General features: G+C 49.3%; 1 protein-coding gene across 1 annotated transcript in view; it reads left to right on the plus strand.

Annotated features, from left to right (window-relative positions):
- MEGF9 (multiple EGF like domains 9) overlaps positions 1-17,819 on the plus strand; it is a 46,428-nt gene extending 28,609 nt beyond the window's left edge. Inside the window, exons 3-6 of the mRNA XM_030230151.2 lie at positions 5,397-5,536; positions 8,776-8,919; positions 9,814-10,086; positions 12,964-17,819. Of these exons, the coding sequence (XP_030086011.1) occupies positions 5,397-5,536; positions 8,776-8,919; positions 9,814-10,086; positions 12,964-13,412 (1,006 nt within the window). The 3' untranslated portion in view covers positions 13,413-17,819. The remainder of the gene's footprint in view (positions 1-5,396; positions 5,537-8,775; positions 8,920-9,813; positions 10,087-12,963) is intronic.
- The last annotated feature ends 3,041 nt before the right edge of the window (positions 17,820-20,860 follow it).

A 20,860-nucleotide genomic window follows, 5' to 3' on the forward strand; every position in this document is an offset into this window, starting at 1 on the left:
GGCAGACAAGGTGGCCCTTTGACATTTACAGAGTGGCCTTTCAGAGCTGTGAAGTGTCCCTGCTCCTGCCCTACAAAGCAGCTGCCATGCCCCAGCACAGAGTGAGGAATGTGGCACACAATGGGCCAGTGTTGGCCCCCATAAAGCTCTGCTTCTTGTGCCCTCCACAAAGGGGCTCAGAGCGAGTGGCTGCTGCAGGGCTTGGCCCTGGCCCCACTGACTCTCCCACAGAGCCACCTCAGCCACCAGCAGCTTTGGGTTGAGCTGAGGGAGTGGGGAGGAGAAAGCCAGTGTGGGCTTTTCCAGCTCTCCCCTTCCCCACATGCTGATACTCAATAACTGACAGACAGACAGGTCAGCACGGGGGTAGTGAGGGTGCTTGGTATCCTCAGGATGAGAGGATGTGGCCTCAAACTGCACCAGGTTGGACACAGGAAGGATTTTTTTCATGGAAGGGGTTGTGCAGCATTGGAAGGGGCTGCCCAGGGAGGTGGTGGAGTCCCCATCCCTGAAGGTGTTCAGCAGACTGGGCATGGCACTCAGTGCTCTGGTGATGGTCAGTCAAAGGTTGGACTCAGTGGTTGTGGAGCCCTTTTCCACCTGAATGATTCTGTGATTCTGAGTGTGAACAGCATTGCTTTCCCACCAAGGTGTCTTGGAGCATTTGGCTTTCAAATGTGAACTTTTCCACATTGCCCAGGAAGGTGTAAGAGAGATTTATGCCCTGGCTGCTGTCAGACACCACAGAAAAGCAGCACTAAAGGAGCCTGGCTCCCTGGAGGAACGCACCATTTTTGGAGACATCTCTTCTGAATCCTCCTAATCTTGCACAGAATCCTTTTGTCTTATCCCATCAAAGTGTGACAAAGCCTTTTCATGGGGTTTGTTTTAAAGATGCTCGTGGTTCAACACGATTTCCCTCATTCCCACAGAGCCATTGCTGCTGTGAACTGGGCCTGTTCCAGGGACAGGTCAGGACACCCAGTGCCCTGCTGGGACAGCTGAGGGGCATTGCTGTCACTAGGGCTTCCCCAGGGGACAGGTGAGGCTGGAGATGGCCAGGGAAGGGCTGGTGTAGCTCTCACTTGCCTCTTTCTCAGGGCAGTGTGGCCCTGCCCAGCTCTCCTGGGGCTGCTTGGGGAGATGCTGAGCTGGGCAGGGCATGGGTGTGTGCTCTGGGCTTCAAGGGAAAACAATAAATGGATTTGGAAAAACTCTTGTTGTAGGTTTTGCAGGGCAGGCCCTGGTTGGAGACCCATGGAAGCCCCCTCCTTCTCTGCCTCTGCCCCAAAATCCTTATGTTTTGATCTCACATGTTTTGAAAATAAAGGCACAAGAGCTTGGTGCTGTTTTGGCTGGGTCTGACATGGCCAGGGAGTCCCTGGGCTCTGACTGGGGCATCCCGGCTTTCCTGGTGTCTGGGAATATATTCAAAATTAATTTCTCCCTTTCTCCTCCTTGGGGGGAAAAAAAAGGAAGAAGAGGAATGATTGGAGCAGACCATTAACTGTGCACAGCTTGTCTCCCAACAGCCCCTAAGGCCATGGTCCTTCATCCTCCCATCCATCTTGTGCCTGTCATGTCCCTGCTAAAATCAAGATGTTTCTGTGGAGGAGGAGTGGAGACCCCTTGCAGATGTGGCTGCACATTGTGCTGTCTCAGTCACAGCCACTTTAATGCTTTTTTCCCTTGTGGTGAGGCCTTGAGTTCCTGTGCAGTCTGTGCAAAGTGAGGGCAATGCCCCAGCTCCCAAGCCCAGCCCCTCACTCCGTCCTCCCCCAGCCACCAGACCTGGCAGGAAATCATCTGTGTTCCTGTTCTCTGTGCCCTGCTCCTGAGACACTTCCAGGTGGGGTCAAAACTGCCTGCAGCCCTCCTCTTTACCAGTGCCCAGGGGAGGGCTGGGGTGTCTCTGGTGTGTCCCCTTGACTTCTGTACCTGTAAAGCTGCAGCCCTGTGGAAAATCCCAGCTCAGGGAACATTTGGTTGCCACCAGTAGCACAAATCACTTGGCAAGTGATGGGATCCTGTGGCTCTGACCCCTTGAGAGGAGTGGAGGGAAGCTGTGGGGACTGGATATGAAGCCAGGCTGGCTTTTTGCAGGTATAATTTGGGGTGTAGGCTGTCCCCTGTCCCAGTATTTTATTTACACTGTCCTGCCCATGGCTGTGTCCTAGTCCAGCCCCAGGCTGTCTCCTGAGGCAGAACAGGAACCCTGAGGGTGCTCAGGTGAACCAGCTCCTGCCTTGCTGGTTGGGGTGGGGGGGGGGTCCCAAACCTGCCATGTGGCCCTTGTCCCCAGAGGGTCACATCATTCCATGCTGGATCCAGGCCTTGGATGTAGCTGTGCCCTGACCAGCAATCACTGCCTGCACCTCTGGCCAGTGCCTCATGTGCTGGTGATGGTTTTAATCAGTAGGAAACATCTGTAAAGTTGATGGATGATGTGATGGTGATACACACCACCTACACGGTCTCCAGAGTGAGTGTATTCATAAAAATCTGGTAGAAACCAATGCTGGCAGGAGACTTTGATTACTGGAAGTCTGGTTTTATCCCAACAGATATTTATATCAATTCTCTGTGAGAGCTGAACGTTGGCTGGCTTCAGAGGGGTTAATCATCATCTGAAGTGGAGTTGAGTAATGGATGTTGCTGTATCAAAACGTTTCCCTCTTCCCATCCCCCTCGTTCTCCCCACTTCCCCCCAAAAAGAAATTCTTGGCTGTTACTCAAAATCCAGTTCAGTTCTCACTGTGCAAGTATTAAACTGTGGGTCTTTTCTTTCAAATTTCTGGATTTTTATGGGCACAATTGGTCTGTTAACAGGATTTTTTTTTTTTGTGGTTTCAATGCATTTATATCATTGACCTTTGCTTTAAAAAGTGTCTGACAGACTTTGCTGGGCTGGAGCTATAAAAAGGAGTGTTGTAAGGGGGCTTTATTCTGTGGAAGCAATGACCACAGGCAAAGCTTTATATTTGCTGAGTGATTTAATTCTTGCACATGCAGGACTTGGCTCTGTGCCATGTGTAACATGTTGAGAAAAGGTCTGTTCAAGAGGCATTCAAACCAAACTTTCCAAACAGTCTTTTTTTTTCTTCTTTTTTAAGCTTTCTTTCCTGTTATTTCTAAGCTAACGAGTAAAATCAAGGGACTGTGCCCCAAAATGCTGAATTGAGTCCCAGCAGGGTCATTGGGGAAATAAACCTCCTTGAAAGAAATGAAATGGGAGTCTGTGTGGAAGCAGGGAGGAAGAGGAGGGTGTCATTGAGGAAAAGGCTGGATCAGGGATGTGAGGGAGTCAAACAGAGCTTTCTGAACTCCAGGAGGAAACCAGCGAAGGTGAAGATGATGCAGCTCAAATGCTTGATCCTACAAAACCCTGCTCATATGCTGCATCCCCAAAAGATGTGTTTTCAGGCTAAACATCAGATTTTCCTCCCCACAGCACATGCTTTTCCCTGCCTGTCCCTGCCCTCTTACTGGAATAGCAGTAGCAGTCAGGAGCAAATAATAAAAAGCTGCTTTTTGTTTGGGCTTATTTTAAACACTGTGACAACGTTTGGATTAATGTTGGGTCTTGTGAAAAGCTCTTTAAAAGTCAAACATTCTGAGCTGCTTACTAGCCAAACATACTGAGCTGCTTACCAGCATGCCTTTGAATTTTGCATCTGCCTGCTGCACTTCCAGATAATGGCCTGGAGAGCAAGGAAACATCCTATTTCTTTCTTCTTGTTGTAATCAGGCCATTAAATATGCTTGAGATTTCAGATTCTGCAGGTATTTAATTGTGTAGCCCCTTGGGCTGAGGTCCATATTTTGGTGAGTAGTTCCTTTTCCTTTGGCAAACAAACAAACAACAGAAATACTGAATTATGCTAATTTCTAACAGAAGCAATGTCTTGCTCAAAACATCACAACCTACTGCATTTTAGTTAAAAACAACACATCAACAGTGCATCAAACATCTATTAGATTTAATCAGCAGATTTTTCTGGAGGCTTTTAGGAGCAAATTGTGCCTTGCTCAGTCTTTCCAGGAGGAGAGGGGGAACAATGGGTGAGCTTTGTGCAGGCACAGTGAGCCCTGAAATGCTGACTTTAAAAGGTGTTTCAAAGCTGTTTCAAAGGTGTTTGAACAGGGTGGAGGTTACACGGGGGAGAGCTCAGAGGGTGATGCAGCATGGAAGGGCTGTCTGTGGGTCTGTCTGTATCACCCCCTCTGCAGATAAACCCATCACCTGGAGGAGACCAGTGCTGTTTATTTGGGTTGCTGTTGTGGTTCCCTGCAGCAGGCAGGGCTGGGGTTCCTGCAGGTGCCCCCAGGGCTGTTGGGGATGTGCAGAGGCACTGGGTGCTCTCTGTCCCTTGGCTTGGCTGTTCCCAGTGTGCCCAGGTGGGATGAGGCACCTCCAGCAGTGGCTGTGCCCAGGGCTGGATGGGAAGGAGCATTTATCCATTCCTGGGATTCCTCTGAGAGTTGAGCTAAATGCTGCCAGTGTATAAAGTCTGTTATGAAAGCAGAGCGCTGGAAGCTCTCTGTGTGGAGAGAACAGCACAGAAAGCCAAAGGAATGAGGGTAACCTTTGCTTTTTATAGCTCCTGGTATTTGTTTGCTTATGGCAGCCACCAGCAATGCCCTCTGTGTTCACAGTGCAGAGCTCCACCCTCCCTGCAGTCACACTGTGCCCAAGCAAACAGCTCCTGTCTAGGGCAGCTCGGGTGGAAGCCTCTGCTGGGGAGGGGAGAAACCTCTCTTGTCTCTCCCTGGCTTTACTGGGTAGAATTCAGCTGGAGAGAGGAGCCTTGCCCATGGAGATGGGGAAGGGATGAATGGGATCATGGAGGAGAAGAGGGAGTGCAGGTGGCTGACACCTGCCCTGGCTGGAGCCAAGCAGGACACATGAGCTGCTGCCCCAGCTCCCAGGGGAGCCAGCAGAGCAGGTGGTGAGCAGGGAATTGTCTGCTCACACAAAAATCTGGGAGGTGCTGCTCAGCACTGGTGTGGAGGGGAGAGGATGAGCCACGTGGGTCCTCTGGGATGGTTCAGGCACAGTGACCATGGGGGTGCCAGAGTCCTGCAGGAGCCAGGGCTGGTGCAGGTGGAGCAGGGACTCCAAGGGGCTGTGGGAGCATCTGCTGGGGCTGATGCAAGGGAATGGCTCTGGGCCAAGGCTTTCTGGAATGAGCAATGATTTCTGGTGCCCAGCTGGAAATTGCTGTCAGGGCAACTGGCTTGGCAGACAACTTATCCTTTCTTGAAGTCCCCAGCACTTTTTGGAAATGGTTGCCCCTGGGTTTCATGTCCTGGGAGTCTAAAACCCTGCCTGCAGGTTTGTACCCTGGATGCCTCCCAGCACAGCCAGATCTCACTGTTTGTTTTTCCCTCTGCAGCTCTGGGAAGTGCCAGTGCAAAGTTGGTGTCACGGGCCTGAAGTGTGACCGGTGCAGTGAGGGCTACTTCAGGCTCAATGAGAGCACGTGCGAGCCCTGCCAATGCAACAACCTCTCCCACACCTGCGACAGCTCCACAGGTGATCATGTCCTCTTGTCACCAGGGGGGTGCAGACTTCACCTGCCCCCTCTGTCTCTGGTTTTTCTGTTCTCATTCAGCACACTCTTCATCTACATCTTTTTGCCTTGCACACCCAAAATCTTTACCTTAAAGCTGAAATGGAAATGCAGGGTTGGGGTTGGTCTCCTTTGAAGGAAGGCAGTGAAGGCTGCAGTGCAGAGCCTTAACTCAGCAGCCTGTATCAAAAACTGGGGCTCTATTGTTCTCTGCACTTACACAAACACACAACATGGGCTTTTAAAGACCTTTTGTTTAGCTGCTGTTTACCTGGAAACATACCCTGTGCTGGCACTGACGTAAGGGGACTTGCTGCCACAGATAACAGGATCAGAGCTGCTAAAAACAGCCAGCATCTAATTAATACTGCCCACTACTTAGAAATTGGCCTTGTTCATTTTCCCTGATTATTTCTTTGACTGTCTCTCACTCAGATGTTGATAGAGTGCAAATGTTGAGGCACCTGTGCTTGAACAGCTTATGGGAGGGCAGGGGGAGAGGTTGCTTTGCCATCTCTCTTGGAGGAGCACTGTTCTGCTTCAAATTCCAAATTCTCATCAGACTCTCCTCAAAACTTCCAGGCTGAAAGGCAGTTCTGTAATATTTATCTAGGAGCTTAGAAAGGGATAATAATTAAAAGTAATGTTGCAGAATTTGCTGGCAGAGAGGCAGAGCTCATGAAATCAGGTATTTCTGGGCAGTTTGTGCCCGTGTGTCTCATGGGCTGTGTGTTTGCAGCAGAGGAATGCCCTGGTCCGTGGGCACTGGGTCTGTGCTCCCTGGGGGTGAATTCCTGCCTTCCCTTGAGGATGAATTACTGCATTCACTGCCATACTCTGTGTGCTTGTGTCCTACCAGTGCTGAGGGATACAAGGCTGTCACTAAAGCTGTGCACACATCAGCTGTCTGACTGATTTGGAGCTGGGTGTGTGGGTTTTTGTGAAGGAGGAGGATAATCTGCTCTTCCTTTTTGTTCCCTCAATGTTCTTCCTGCTCTTGATTTATCACAGAAAACCCAGCACAGACCTTGCTGCTGGGATGGGGCTGCTCTTTCTGCTGGGATTGCCCAGTGCTGCCCACAGCATTGCAATGAAAACCCCTCATTTTGTTTAATGGCCTATTGTTGATTTGACAGAAACTTTATGCTGCTGTGGCTGAGGGACCCAAACAAAACCAGAACAGAGAACGAAGTTGATTAAAAATTAGATCAGATGCCTGCTCTAGAGACTGCACTCTGTGTGACCTCCCCAGCTTTACATCAATTCTGTGTAGGCTTTGTCCAGTTCTCAAAGTTTTTTCCCATTCATGCTATACTTTGGGCTCCCTCTGCTGGCTCTGCAGCCAGCTCCTGTTTGGCATCACTCTGGCCAGGAGGAATATTTGAAATTACTGGGCATAAATAAATAACTTGGGCAGCAGGAGCTCCCCAGCTGACAGCACTTCCTCTACCACAACCCTTGTACTCCGTGCTGTGTCTGTGCACTGAGGTGGGCTGGTGCTTCCCAGTTGGGGTCCTGTGAGGTCTGATCCTTCCTGAGGGCATTATCAGGATGAGAAGTGCTATTAATTATTAAGGCTCTCCATGGTGATACCTGATTGCATGCCTGTGTGTGCTCTGCCTGGCTGAGCAACCTTGCTGACTCAGGGAAACACAGCCTTTGCAGGGCTGCTGGAGATGGATGTGGGTGATTTCTGCTGATGGGAAAGACTTTGGTCCTGAAATGACCAAGGCAACACAGGTGTGGTTCCAGATTTATGCCCCTCTTAGAGCCTGGGGAGCACTGTCCAAGGCAGCCTTGCTGTGACCAGGCAGATGAACTTCCCTGTCCAAGACATCCATCCCACTGAAACAGCTGATCCAGGTTTGCAGCTGGAGAAACCAAGCACAGCAGATAATTTTCCCTTCTAAACCTGACATCTCTGCCACAAAAACCACTGGCTCGTGCCTGACAGGCTGCTGAGGGAAGAGCAAACTGTGTGGGAGGTGACGCTGAGCGAGGGGTGCTGGCAGGGCCCTGCAGGGTGGGTGAATCAGCCACTTCCTGGGTTTGCTTCCTGCCCTTGGCAGCAGGGCTGGCTGCAAGGACATGCCAGGCTGCCTGGGGATGCTTGGCTGTGGAGTCATCACTATGGGAATTGAGGAGCAGCAGCCGTGTCAGGCTTGTGAGGGAGCCAAACTGTTCTGATATTAATAAGAAAATCTGCTGTGGTCTTTCTAACAGTCAGCACAAACCTCAGTCAGGATTTTTTCCCGTGGTTGATGTTGATATGAGACTTCCCATCCCCCAGCAGCACTGCTGGGTCAGCTCAGTGCATCTGTCTGTGCTCTCCCACTGCTCTGGGCCACCCCAGTTTATGGAAGGGGCTGTTGCCTTTGCAGACCCTGGTACATGGGATTTAATCCAACCTTCCCTCAGCTCCCTGCCACCTCACTGAGGAGCCAGCTGAATTACAGCATGTTCCTGGTGATGGATGGGCTTTATATAGAGGCTGTGCTTTTGTAACTAAGGAGATTTTTCTTCTGGGTCACAGTAGTATGAGAATGCAATTTGGAGGCCATTAGGAGATGGTGTCTGTGAAGACATGGCACGTTGGGTTTCTGATTCAGGGGCTTCCCCAGGAAGGGCAGGTGGCTCAGGTGAGCCCTCTCTTCTCTAGGAAGGTCAGTGACTGCTGCTGCCTTGTCCTGGGGTGGAGGAGCTGGAGCCACGCTGGTAGGATGGAGCTGCCTGCCCCCAAAGCAGGACAGTGGCATGTCCTCCCCCCTGACCACCAGCCCAGGTGTACAGGAAGAGGCTGCACACAAAAAACCAAAGGTATAAACCTCAGGGACCCCTCATGAGAGTGGGGGACTTCCAGCATCAGTGTTCCATCTCACTGGTACAAATGCAAACTGAAACTGCTTTCCTTGAGGAGAATTTTTACACTGATAACTCATTTACCTGCAGTGACCTTTTAGTGGTGAGCTGTGGGGCCTCTCTGCTGGGGCCACCTGCTTTTTCACATTATCTGTGTGTGTGTGGAACGAGGGGATGAGCATCAGAAGGTCATAAGAGGCCAGGATCATGTTTTGGCCAGAGGGCATCCAAAGCCACCTGTGAGCTCTGATAATTGAGTGTGTTCCACGTGGATTCTTGCTGCAAATGTTCTGCTCCAGTTCCTGCTGCTGAATGTTTGCTTGTTCTCCTCTCTGTTCCTCAGGCACCTGCCTGGACTGCCAGGAGAACACGGAGGGGGAGCACTGTGAGCTCTGCAAGGAGGGTTTCTATCGGAGCACCCAGTCTGCCCACGGCTGCCAGCACTGCCCCTGCTCCATTGTGGCATCCACTGGCACCTGCCACTTAGGTGAGGCTCTTGTTTTGGTCTGATTCCTCATAATGAAGGCTGCTCTCCTCAGTTACATTGCCCCTCAGAGTGTGTCAGCGCAGCAATAAACTGTTTTATAAACTGTGGAGCTCCTGTTTGTGGGCACTGGAAGCAGCACCTGCTGTGCTGGGTCCCTGGTGCTTGTGTTGCCTCTTGTGAGAGCAGCTGTGCAGGAGAGGGATCAGAATCACAAAATGGTTTGGATTGGAAGGGATCTTAAAGCCTGGTTCCAGCTCCCAGTGTGTTGCTGCAGTCTGCTCTGAAGAGCCTGCAAAGTTTTCAGAGAAGCTGCTGAGCTCATGGCAGCCAGGCTGGGGGCAGGAGATGCTCAGCAGTGCCATGTAGCCCTCCATACTTCTGAGTCTGCTTCTGGACTTCTCCATGGGACTCCATGCAGAGATTCCCCAATGTAACTGAGACAAGTCAGAGCTGTAATAGTCATATCTAAGACTTTTTTTGATATTTCCCTAATCAATTTTGCAAGCAAGCTGCTTCTGGCTTTGTGTAGGCCCAAAAGTTCCTTTGGATTGCAAGCATCCCTGATATAGTTCCAGCTGTTCTCTGAAATTGCCTGTTTGAGATGGAAATGTTCAGGAATAATAATCTATTTCCTTAGCAACGTGCTGAGTTTGCTCTGTGGGGTTGGTGCAAGGCATCAGAACTCCCTAAAGCTGTTTTTTCCCCTACTAGCAGAGAAAGTGCTGCAGTTTTAAAGTGGTGTTTTCAGCTCAGAATTTGAGATTGGTCAATACCTGTGGCTGCTGATTTTTGTCAGGGTGCCTTGTGGTCACTTCCCACAGAACAAACTCCACAGCAGGGGTGTCTCTGCAAGGGGCTGTGGCACATCCCTGCTTTGCTTTCTGTGTTCTCCAGAGCCTGGCGAGAGCGTCCCGAGGTGTGACAAGTGCAAACCAGGGTACACTGGCCTCAACTGCAACCAGTGTGACAAGGGCTACTACAACTCAGACAGCATCTGCACGAGGTGTGAGTGCAACGGGAACGTGGAGCCCGCGCTGTCCCCCAGCGTGTGCCGGCCCGACAGCGGCGAGTGCATCGGCTGCCTGTACCACACCACGGGCTTCCACTGTGAGCTCTGCCAGGAGGGCTACACCAGGGACTCCGAGGGCACCAACTGCACCAGGAAAGGTAAAAAATGCTGCTCAAGTCAGTGTCAAGGCTCACTGTGCAGCTGGTCAAAGGTTGGAGAGGGAATGCTGGTAATTGTTCTTGTTAGTTTAGATTCATCTGGCCTCTGGTGCAGAGAAGAAAACCAGATCTTTGTAAGAGAATCAAAGAATGAACGAGGTTGGAAAAGATCATCTAGTCCAACCTATGACCTAACAGCTCCTCTTCTCCAGGCTGTTTAGCCTGGAGAAGAGGAGGCTCAGAAGTGACCTTATTGCTCTCTACAGCTTCCTGAAGGGAGGTTGCAGACAGGTGGGGTTGGTCTCTTCCACCAGGCAGCACTGACAGAACCAGAGGACAAAGTCTCAGGCTACATCAGGGAAGGTAGAGGTTGGATATTAGGAAAAAGTTTTTCACCAAAAGAACAATAAAGCACTGGAACACTCTTCCCAGGGAGAAGAACCATCTCTGGATGTGTTTAAAAAAAGACTGGACATGGCACTTGGTGCTATGCTCTGGTTGAGGTGTTAGGGCACAGGTTGGACTCGATGATCTTAGAGGTCTCTTCCAACCTCATTATTCTGTGTTTCTCTGAAGGCACATAGAGAGGATAATCAAGGGACTGAAATGAGTGTTTTCAGTCCCAGAGCAGGTGGTGCTCCTGCTGCCATGGGGTGGCACAGCAGGGACTCACCCTGGTGCAGTGTGGCTCTGTGCCACCCGGCCAAGCACCGCAGCCTCCCCGGGCCGAGCACGTGGCCTCCTGCCAGCACTGCTCCACTGCAGGAGGCAGCAGCAGCTCTGCAGAGCCGGCGCTTCAATCAAGCAGCTGGATCTGAGGTTCCAGTCAAAGCTGCCAAAGCAGCCCATTGAGTGAGCAGCTGCTGCTCTCAAGGAGCTGCTCTGGGACATCTGGAGGGCTGGCAGGGCCCCGGGAGCGGAACAGGCAGCGCCGTGTCACGGCCCGGAAGCGGCGCCGGGGCCAGAGCCCGGCACTTCACCGTGACGTTCCTGGGAGCGCCAGGAAATGTCTTCACCCCGGGCCTCCCTGCCAGCCCTGAGCTGATGCTGACTCACACATAAAGCCCAGAAAAGTGCTGTTTCCTTGCTGGTGAATCAGCCATTGTCTCGGTTCTGTTTTTTCCCTACTTACAGCTTTGCCAGGGATTGAGTGTTGGTGAAGGAATTTGGAAATGATGACTGAATTCCTCATGCCCTTTTCCCAAAGCCAGAGGTTTTCCAGGAACTTCTTGCTCCTGTCATGTTGCTTCCTATTGCAAAATTTTGCCTGTCATGCCATAGAGAAATGCTTTCTGGCATTCAGCACCCTGAGTGTCCTTATCAGCCTTAGGGAACAGAGGAGCTGCTGCAGGGAGGGGACTCTGAGCAGAACCTCAGTCAGGTGTGTGATGCCCCTTCCAGAGGAATTTCTTTCTCAGTTGCCTGAACTGGGAATGTGACAGCCCAAAGTTAACTTGTGGGAGTTCCCCTGAGGGCCCGTGGCAGGACATGTGCTGAATATTTCCAGCTCCCGTTGCCATTGGAGATGGAACTTAGTGCAAAATTAGTCCTTCGGAAGTGACTCTCCTCCTCAGTTGTAATTAGTAGATGTTCAGGAGAGCTGGAAGCTGGATCTATACAGCATGGCACCATCAGCTGTAATTGCTGCAGCTGTACATGGATTTAAAATGAAGTTGCTCTTCTGTTGGCAGGAAGAGAGTGGGAAAGAGGATGCAGAGAGTCCTGTGGAGCAATAGGTGCAGAGAACATTCTGGCTGATTGAGGCTTCAGTTTGTGGAGTGTTCCTGTTGCCTGAACTTGAGAATCTAAAATAGATCAGGTTATTCATGTGAGGAAATGCTTTATTAGCTACATTTGTGAGCTTAATACTACAGATTTGTGGTGCTCTCTGAGGCCTGTAGCTCAGCAGGTTTGATGCAGGCATAATGAATTCACATCCCACTTCTGAGATCTCAAGGTTAACCTGACTCCTGAACTGAGAAGGGAGTTTATCCCATGGCTGCTGGAAGTAAGGGAGGTTCTTGGCTATTTAGGGAAAGACAGAGCACAGTCTGGTAGTTCCCATGTTCTGATCCTTCCTGTGGGCACCTATGCCAGCAGCTGAAACCAAACCAGGATCCCAACTGGCCTCTGCTGTGTTCAAAAGCTTCTGAAGGTTATCCATAATCTTTTTTTACTGGGATTTGGTGACCTCCTGCTTCTGGCTGTGTAGACTGGGAATCTCCATGTGGTTTGTGTATGACTTCATTCAAAAGCAGAAACTGAGGTTATTTTGCCCTTTTACCTAAAGTGGTGCAAACACTGAACCCACTGCAAAATGCCAGGATGGCTGAGTAAATGGCTTGTGGTTCATTTCTTCAGTTTTGATCTTCTTGTTTGTACAAGCAGAAATAATAATACTGAGAACAAAGTCCTACATCTGGTGCTCTGGTTGTGAAGGGTTTAAGCTCCTGGAGTTGCTGTGTCTGAGTGTGCAGCCCACACAGACACCAAGGGACATGTTGGTTCAGAGTCTAAACTCGCTGAGCTTGGTAAAGCCCCATTTTCCTGGTCTGAACAGGAGCTGGGCTGGGACTTGCTGTCATCATGAGCTCCTGTATTGAACTCTGAATCGTGACTGCTGCACCTGTCCCTCAGCACCAGACTTTTCAGAGGAGTCCTGTAGTCCATGGGCACTTAGCACATAGAATTATATTAAAAAACCCCGCACACAGCCCTGGACAGACATTTTCTAAACTGCTTTGAAAAAATACCAGTTTAGCAGTGTAGCCTTAATTGCCATAATAACTGTGATATAAATGTCAAATCTTTTATGTTTGTGTTTGATTTTCAGTTCAGCAGATTTTTTTATTGATCATTTTTTAATTTGTTTTGTAGAAGCCACTCCAGAACCAAGGGAGTTTACAACTTCAGCTCCAAATACCACCAAGGCCACATCCTTTTCCACAGCAGTGCTAAACAGTACTTTGTCACCAACAACTCTACAGACAATATTTCCTATAAGCTCCTCTGACAACAGCACCTCTGCTTTCGCAGATGTTTCGTGGACTCAGTTTAACATCATTATTTTGACAGTGATCATCATTGTTGTGGTCCTACTAATGGGCTTTGTGGGTGCTGTCTACATGTACCGTGAGTATCAGAACCGAAAACTTAATGCTCCCTTTTGGACCATTGAACTCAAAGAGGACAACATCAGTTTCAGCAGCTACCACGACAGCATTCCCAACGCTGACGTGTCGGGGCTGCTGGAAGATGATGGCAATGAGGTGGCCCCGAATGGACAGCTGACGCTGACGACTCCCATGCATAATTATAAAGCTTAAAAGTCATCCAGCTATTCCAAAGTTTGCTTCTCAAAAAGTTACAGGGCTTGTGGAAGGGGGTCAGGATCCGTGCCAAGGCTCCACACAGAGGAATTTGCTCTTCAGATACTCTCTGGTGCAAGGCGTGCTGTAGCTTGCAGGTGAACAGGAGACAGTGTAGTACACCTGAATTTCAGGTAGTGGGGTGAAATGCATTCAGTGTTCTCCATAAAGATCCATAGAATTCACTGTTGTTATAAGCTGGATTATGCTGAATTGAAAGTTTTTTTATGAAGAGGTGGTGGGGTGGAGAGAGCAGAACCTGATGAGGAGTCAGAATCTACTTGATTTCCAGCCAACCCAACACTTGTGTCTTCATCCTTTAGTTTGAGAAGTAGCTCGTGAATTAACAGTGGAATTTCAGGAAACAGAAATTTGGAAAGGCATCATCTTCATTCCTGACAGAAACTTATTTGAAAAGGAGAACAAAAAAAAAAAAGGAAGTAATTGTTCACTGTACTTACCAAAAGGCAAGTAGGAGGAGTGAGTTGCACACTGAAAAAGTCACCATTATCTGTTCCCACTAAGCAGGGAAATGGGAAAAAAATCCTAAGAACATTTGAGTTAGGGAAGAGACTAAGCTTTTCCCTTTCTGAGTATTTATACAGGGTGATGATGCTATTAAGACATAGCAATCCATTTTTTTCTAGAAGGAGTTAATGAACTTGTATAGTTTCTGTGCAAGGGAAGACGACAAGACATCTCAGGGTTGCCATGTAAAAATAAAAGCCAGGCTTAATACCCTACCCTGATAGAAATGGTGTGTTCTGTATATAAAATGTAATATATCTTCTTGGAATTGTATTTGTAATTATTTGTAAAAAAGACGAGCAACCAACTGACCAACCAAAAAATTCCCGACAACAAAACCATGAGCCCCTCCCCAACCTCCCCCACTCCCCAGGTCATGTTTTATCCTCTAGGTTTTAATTGTACAGCGGTTAGTGACATTGTTTAAAAAAGAAAAATCATGAGGATTGTTTAAAATACTGTAAATGAGATGGCAATATTGTTGGAGCTGGGCCTCTGGCAAACACCAACTGCTTAAAGCTTTTCTTCCACTGTCATTGAATAACTGCTTTTTTAGAAAAAATGTGAGTGCTCCCTGCTTGTATCTGTCAAATTTTGCCTTTCCTTCAAATACAGAGTGAATACCAGTGTTGCCATCACTAGGGCTGAGTAGGTGTCCAAAAACTGGATGCACCAATGTATTCCTTGCTTTTAAGTCTATCTACAAAATGCAAATACACTGTCACAAACACCCTGAGAGCCTGGGCTCTTTGGCTGAGGTTCTGCCAAGTGGGTGCTCATCGTGTGGAGGGATCCCACTGCCATCCCTGCTGAGCTGACATGGCAGGGGGGATGTGCTGGAGGGCTGAGCTCAGCCCCCTGGCCTCCTGAGGGCCAAAGGTCTCCTGGATTTGGGTGGAAGCACCTTTGGGATGAGGAGCTCGCAGGACCCGATGTGCACTTCGAGGCTCGGAAGGTAAAAGGGCACAGATGCTTTCAGAATTTAAAGTAGCACAAGGTGGTGGTGGGGAATCAGCTGTTCAAAAACACTGCAGGGAACAGGTTTTACACATTCCCCTGGTTTTGGTGGGAGGCTGGTGGGCTGTTAGCTGAGAGAACAACTCACAGGCAGCACTGCACAGGGAGGTCACACCGTGGAACTCCTGGGTTGGCACCTGCAGTGTGTGTGCCTTGGGGTAGGGGCTGTGCCATCTGTCCCAGCCCTGGAGATCAAACTACTGCATGGAAACAGGGCAAGAAACAAATATTTCCCCTCACTCTTTCCCAGCCTCAGAACTGCAGCTGCATTGCTGTGTGTGGTGGGGTAATGGTGATACAGAAGCTGGTGGATGTATCTTCTGACCCAGGAAAAAGTGAATATATCTCCAGATGAGAAATGGTAGAGAGAACGTGTTGGTTATTTATTTGTTTTCAGTGCTGTGAGGAGGTTTCTGTTATCTTTGGAAACTTGGCAGGGGGGGAAGTAGGTGATTCAAACACATGCTCAAAGATGCTACTTCTGCCTCAAAAACTTGCTGCCTGATTTAAACTTGAGGCACGGCAAGTCAGAATGAAAATTGTTTAGAATGACCAAGGGAAATGGTGAGGGCAGAATGTGGAATTGCATATAGGCCCAAGCTGAAGGAAAAAAGCTGATGGAAAAGCTCCTGTTGCCTGCAGTGGGCCAGGGTGAGGTCCCATACTTCAGGTAATAAATCTGGCTCATGTCATTCAGAGCAGTGTTACTTTTAGCTAGAAAATGGGGGAGGACTGGAAGAGAAAATCTGGATACTGCTAATCCTTGAATTACTCATCAAACTTTTAAAGAGCAGGGTGGTGACAAGACAGAAAATTTCCTGGAAATCGGAATTATTTAGAGGCACTGATCTAGTGATACCCTTGCACTTGGTCACTTCATGGGGTGAGGAAAGGTAATTTAGGAAGTGTTGGCTTCTGGGACTGATGCTAGCAAGCAAATTGAAGGATGGGTTGTTCACTTTAATGTTTCTAAAATACTTTAGCAGATTTTTTAATCGCTGCCATAAAACACCTCTTCCTTAAATTTTGCTGTGACTGTGGGCTGCTTTGGAACAGGAACAGGCTTGGATTTTGTCTCACTGTAGAACTAGGGACCATCTGCTCCAGCAGAGCGTGGGCTCAGGTGCTGAGCCCTCCTAGTCCCTGCCTGCCGCAGCACAGGAGGTGTTGGCACCTGGGCTGCTTCTGACCTCCAAAGTAATCCAAAAGCTTTGTGTTTGGGAAGAGGAGGAGTCAGGATGCCCTGCAGGGTGGGACAGCTGCTGCCTGTGGATTGCACAGCTGGATGAAGGGATGGAGACAGCCTGGAAACGTGATGGGAAGCTTGGTTGGGCAGGGGGACCTGGCTGCCCCGATTTGGATGGCACAGGATGTTCCTGGACAGGGAGCACAGTGAGGATGTGGCACTGGCACTGTGCTTGTCAAATGGAAGAATGACAAAGCAGCCACCTCCTGCCACCCAGGCCTTGGCACACAGGAGCAACAGTAATGAAAGTAGATCTGTGCCTCAGCAGGGAAAGAATAAACAGCTTCATGTTTGCCTTTGGTGATGTGAGATCAGATCATCCGTGCTCTTATCAGTTCCCCTGGCACCAGAGGAGGGGAGGAAGAAGCTGAGCTGGTTCTGTCTCCAGTCACCTTGGAATGGGTTGTACCTGGAGGGGTGGCAGTGCTCAAACACTTGTGCCAGGGTACTGAGGCCAGCAGCACCATGCTGTGTGTCATTGCTTGTCATGAGGCTCCCCAGGAGCTGAGGTTTGTCCTGAGGGTGGGGTAAGGGCAGGAAAACCAGAAGTGGACTCTCAGGGCTGTTTTGAGGCCCAGCTGAGCAGCCAGCAAGGCCAGGGGAGGGCATCTTGGTGACATGTGGGGCTGAGGTGACAATCCAGGTATACAAGGTGTTCCTGATGGCCACAGTAGCACCTTCTGCCTGGGAATGCTGCCCAGCTGCAGAGCTGACACAGAGAAGGACACTCATGGCATGGGACAGCAGCTGCAGAGCAGAGGGGAGGTGTGACAGGGCAGGGGGCTGGTGGATGTGGGAGAGCAGCTCCAGGCACTGTCCCTGGCTGGGCGAGCTCAGCCGGGCAGTAAAGGCAAAGGGAAAGAAGGAGCAGATGAAGGGCACAGAGCTGGGGTGGGGCAGGGCTCGGGGCAGCCTGCAGGGCTCTCAGCTTGGGTGAGCACTTGGAGTACAAGAGACAGGCAGAAAAGTGGTTGAGCTAATGAGGAGAGATGATCTCCAACCTCATGGACCACTGTAGCTGGAAATAGCTACGAGGAGCACTAGCCCTGGGGAGCTGTCAGGAGATGTCAGCCACTGGAATGATAATTCCCTTGGACCAGGCTGAGCAAACTTAGCAGGCATTTAGGAAAGAGGAGGGGATATATCCAGCCTCCTTCAGGTATCCTGGGCCAGTTAACCACTGCTGTGCAGCATCATCCTCTTCAGTGTTACAGGCAATGTAAATGTGGCAGGAAGTTTGCACAGTCCCCTTTAAATAAAGGATATAAAAATAGTTTTCTCTTTAAAGTGAAGTTTTAGAGTGAGCTCCCTCAGGACTCTGCTCTTTATGTGTCAGAGGAATGGATTAAAATAAGAAAAATGTGGGCCTTAAAAGTTGTACTTGCTCCCATCTGAAACCCATCAGTCTCACTCTACATCCAAATACAGTGTCTCCCAAGCATATGCTATGCTTACAAATGCATTTCTAAAAAGAAAAAGTGTATGATTTGAATATATGTCAGAATTTATACAGAAGAATGTTATTTAAAATGAATAAAAATAAATGTATATAATTTGTATCTATGCCACTTGGATTTTTGCATTTGTGTTTTTGTTCATTGAATTTCAGCAAGAGTCTTTCCAGTGACAGAAAGGATTGAATCCAATCTCATCCCAGTAATAACATTTGTTCCAAGAGAATTATTCCTTCATTATGCCCCTGTATGCAAGATGAGAACCAAGGCACAAAAATGTTTTCTAGCACAGATATTCATAAGTACAGTTGACATTCTGTGTCGGAAAATCCAGCTAAAAAATGAGCCCTCTGATCTCTTGTGTCTGCTCTCAACCATCCCAGCCCTCAGCTGTGGTTGGGAGCTCCACAGGCAATGACTGTTTTCCCAGTGTTTTCTGTATCATTCACATGGACACATTTTGTCAGAGATGTGAATCAATAACATGGAAACCCTCAGAGCAAAGCTGGAAATGGGATGAGGATATTGTGTCAGATTTTTCTTCATGACCACAGATGTCTCTCAAAGGCCATTTTTGTTACAGATACTCTGAAATCCACAACTGTGGCATCAGTTCTGGGAGTGTTTGCAGAGGGGCCTGTGGAAAACTTGCCTTTCCTTCTCACTTGGCAGAGTTAGGAAATTGATTTTGTTTTGCAAACACAACTGTTAAAGGCTCTTTTTTTGTGAAAGCTGTTTCTGACTCTTCAGCCCTTATTAAGCAAAGAACTGGGAGAGGTAAGGCTTCATACACTGAATGAGCACGTGGTTTTCAGTGTTCATTCAGATGTTTGACTGAGCCAGAGCTGTGTAAGGAAGGGTCACACTGGTGAAACTTAAGGGAATTTATTGAGACCTGATTTGCATTAGCAGAGCAGTTGGATTGTGCATGACTTAACTTAGGAAGAATCTTGCTGTGAGCTGTGTGAGGAGGAGGCAGAGCTGAGTCTGGACCAGGTCCCCAGAGCAGGGAGTGAGAACAGGAGGGTGAGGGGGACCCTGTTCAGCTGGTGGTGACATCAGCCTTCCTTGTGCCAGCACAGCACAGCGAGCAGCTGGCTCCCGTCCTGCTCAGCTCAGCCCTACCCCTGCACTCCCCAGAAGGCCTTCCCCAGACTCCCTTTAGGACTCTGCCTGAGGTGGGAAGGATCTCAGGCTGCCTTGAGAAGAAGGAAAGTTCCAACACGGCTTCCTGGAGTGAGAGTTTAGTGTAATCTCCCCAAATGTGCTACTAATGAATTTAAGGTTAAACAACATTAAGCAGATTATCCAAAGCAAGTTGTTAACTGCTTCTAAGCATCACATTTCCCAGTCCTGTCTGCCCCTTGCAGCTTCCTGGTGCTACTGCAGCTTGTAAAACATCGGGCAGTGCAGTAAATTTCCCAGGAAATGTTTCATGCTGGCTGTGTGTATACATAGAATCATAGGGCCACAGAATGGTTTGGGTTGGAAAGAACCTAAGAGATCATCTCATTTCCCCTCCTGCCATGGGCAGGGACACCTTCCACTCGAGCAGGTTGCTCCAAGCCAGCTTGGCCCTGAACACTTCCAGGGAAGATAAAGAGGGATGTATGTCTATATATCCATATCTTTGTCCATCAGACAGCCACTTCAGGAAGTAATCAACTTCACAAGGGGGGCCCTGCTGATTTCCTTTTGACTACAGTGTGTTGGACATGGGCTGTGACTCTGCAGACTCATGTGCTGTGTGTGCAGAGTGATTTACTCTGCACCTGTGGCTGATGGATGCTGATTTAAAAACCTACATCAAATATGTAAAACCTCAGAGAAACCTTAAATGAGATTAAACAAATTGGTATTATCATTTCAAGTGAGTGGACTTAGTCATTTTATGAAGATCTGCTCTGTAAAGGGAGAAAAATCACATTTCAGCCTGGCTGATCAGATCCTGCTGCCATATGGCAGACCTGATTTTGTGAACTTAATTTCAGCTTGGCAGAGGCCACTCCAAAAGGGTTTCAGTCACATAAGGTGACCAGTGTCTCTTGAGGTGTCTCATGGGGGGGCTGAAGGGACTAAACATCCCTTGGGGTCATCAGACCCCAAATGCAAAGCATGAGGCATGTCCAATTGGACAGGAGATTGGCTGAGAGCTTTATTTGTGCTGAGTAGTGCCTGGCACTTCGGGCACTTTGGGACTGCTGCAGCTCCATCATGCACTTGTACCCAAGAAGCTGAAAGAATTAAGCAGGAATGGGAAGCCCACCGTGACTTACACATCCAGAGCTGCAGTGGCTGCTCCCACCAGTCTGGGGCATTTGACAGGTGAGTGTCAATCTAAACAGTGCAGGTACATGGAGGAAATGGAGTTCACAGGGCACCAGGCCAACTGGAATAATAAACTCACAGAACTGGGAATAATAAACTCATGGAATTCATGGCCTGTGTTCAGCCCTTATCTGTGGCCTAATTCCTGGCTGGGTAAGAGTGCCCTTGAGACAGCCTGGAGGAAAGTGAGTGAAACCTGACCTGATATGGTACCAAAGAGGAAACCAAATCCAAAAGAGGAAACCAAATCTAATGCACAGGGTCACTCCTGTGCTTCCTTGTGTTACAGAGAATGGTAAGAGCAAGACCCAGCATGAGGCACCACCTGATGCTCAATGCACTCTGGGGGCAGAGTGGCTGGAAGGCAGCCCAGTGGAAAATGGGAGTGGCTGAACATGTGCCCGGTGGGCAAGAAAGCCAATGGCTCCTGGCTTGTACCAGCAGCAGTGTGGCCACAGGAGCAGGGCAGTGATTGTCCCCTGTGCTGAGCATGGCCAAGGCTCCTCGAGTGCTGTGCCCAGTTGTGGGCCCCTTGTGACCAGAAAGGAGGAGCTGGACTGTGTCCAGGGAAGGGAATAGAGCTGGGGAAGGGTCTGGAGCACCAGGAGCAGCTGAGGGACCTGGAAAGGGGCTCAGCCTGGAGCAAAGGAGGCTCAGGAGGGACCCTGGGGCTCTGCACAACTCCTGACAGGAGGGGACAGCTGGGGGGTCAGGCTCTGCTTCCAGGGAAGGATAGGGACAATAGGGAGCAGCTTCAAGCTGTAGGGGCAAGGTTTAAGTTGGACATCAGGAGAAATTTCTTCACAAAATGGGTGATTAGGCATTAGGAACGG

Source organism: Serinus canaria, chromosome 17, assembly GCF_022539315.1.
Source record: "Serinus canaria isolate serCan28SL12 chromosome 17, serCan2020, whole genome shotgun sequence".
NCBI classification, from domain to species: domain Eukaryota; kingdom Metazoa; phylum Chordata; class Aves; order Passeriformes; family Fringillidae; genus Serinus; species Serinus canaria.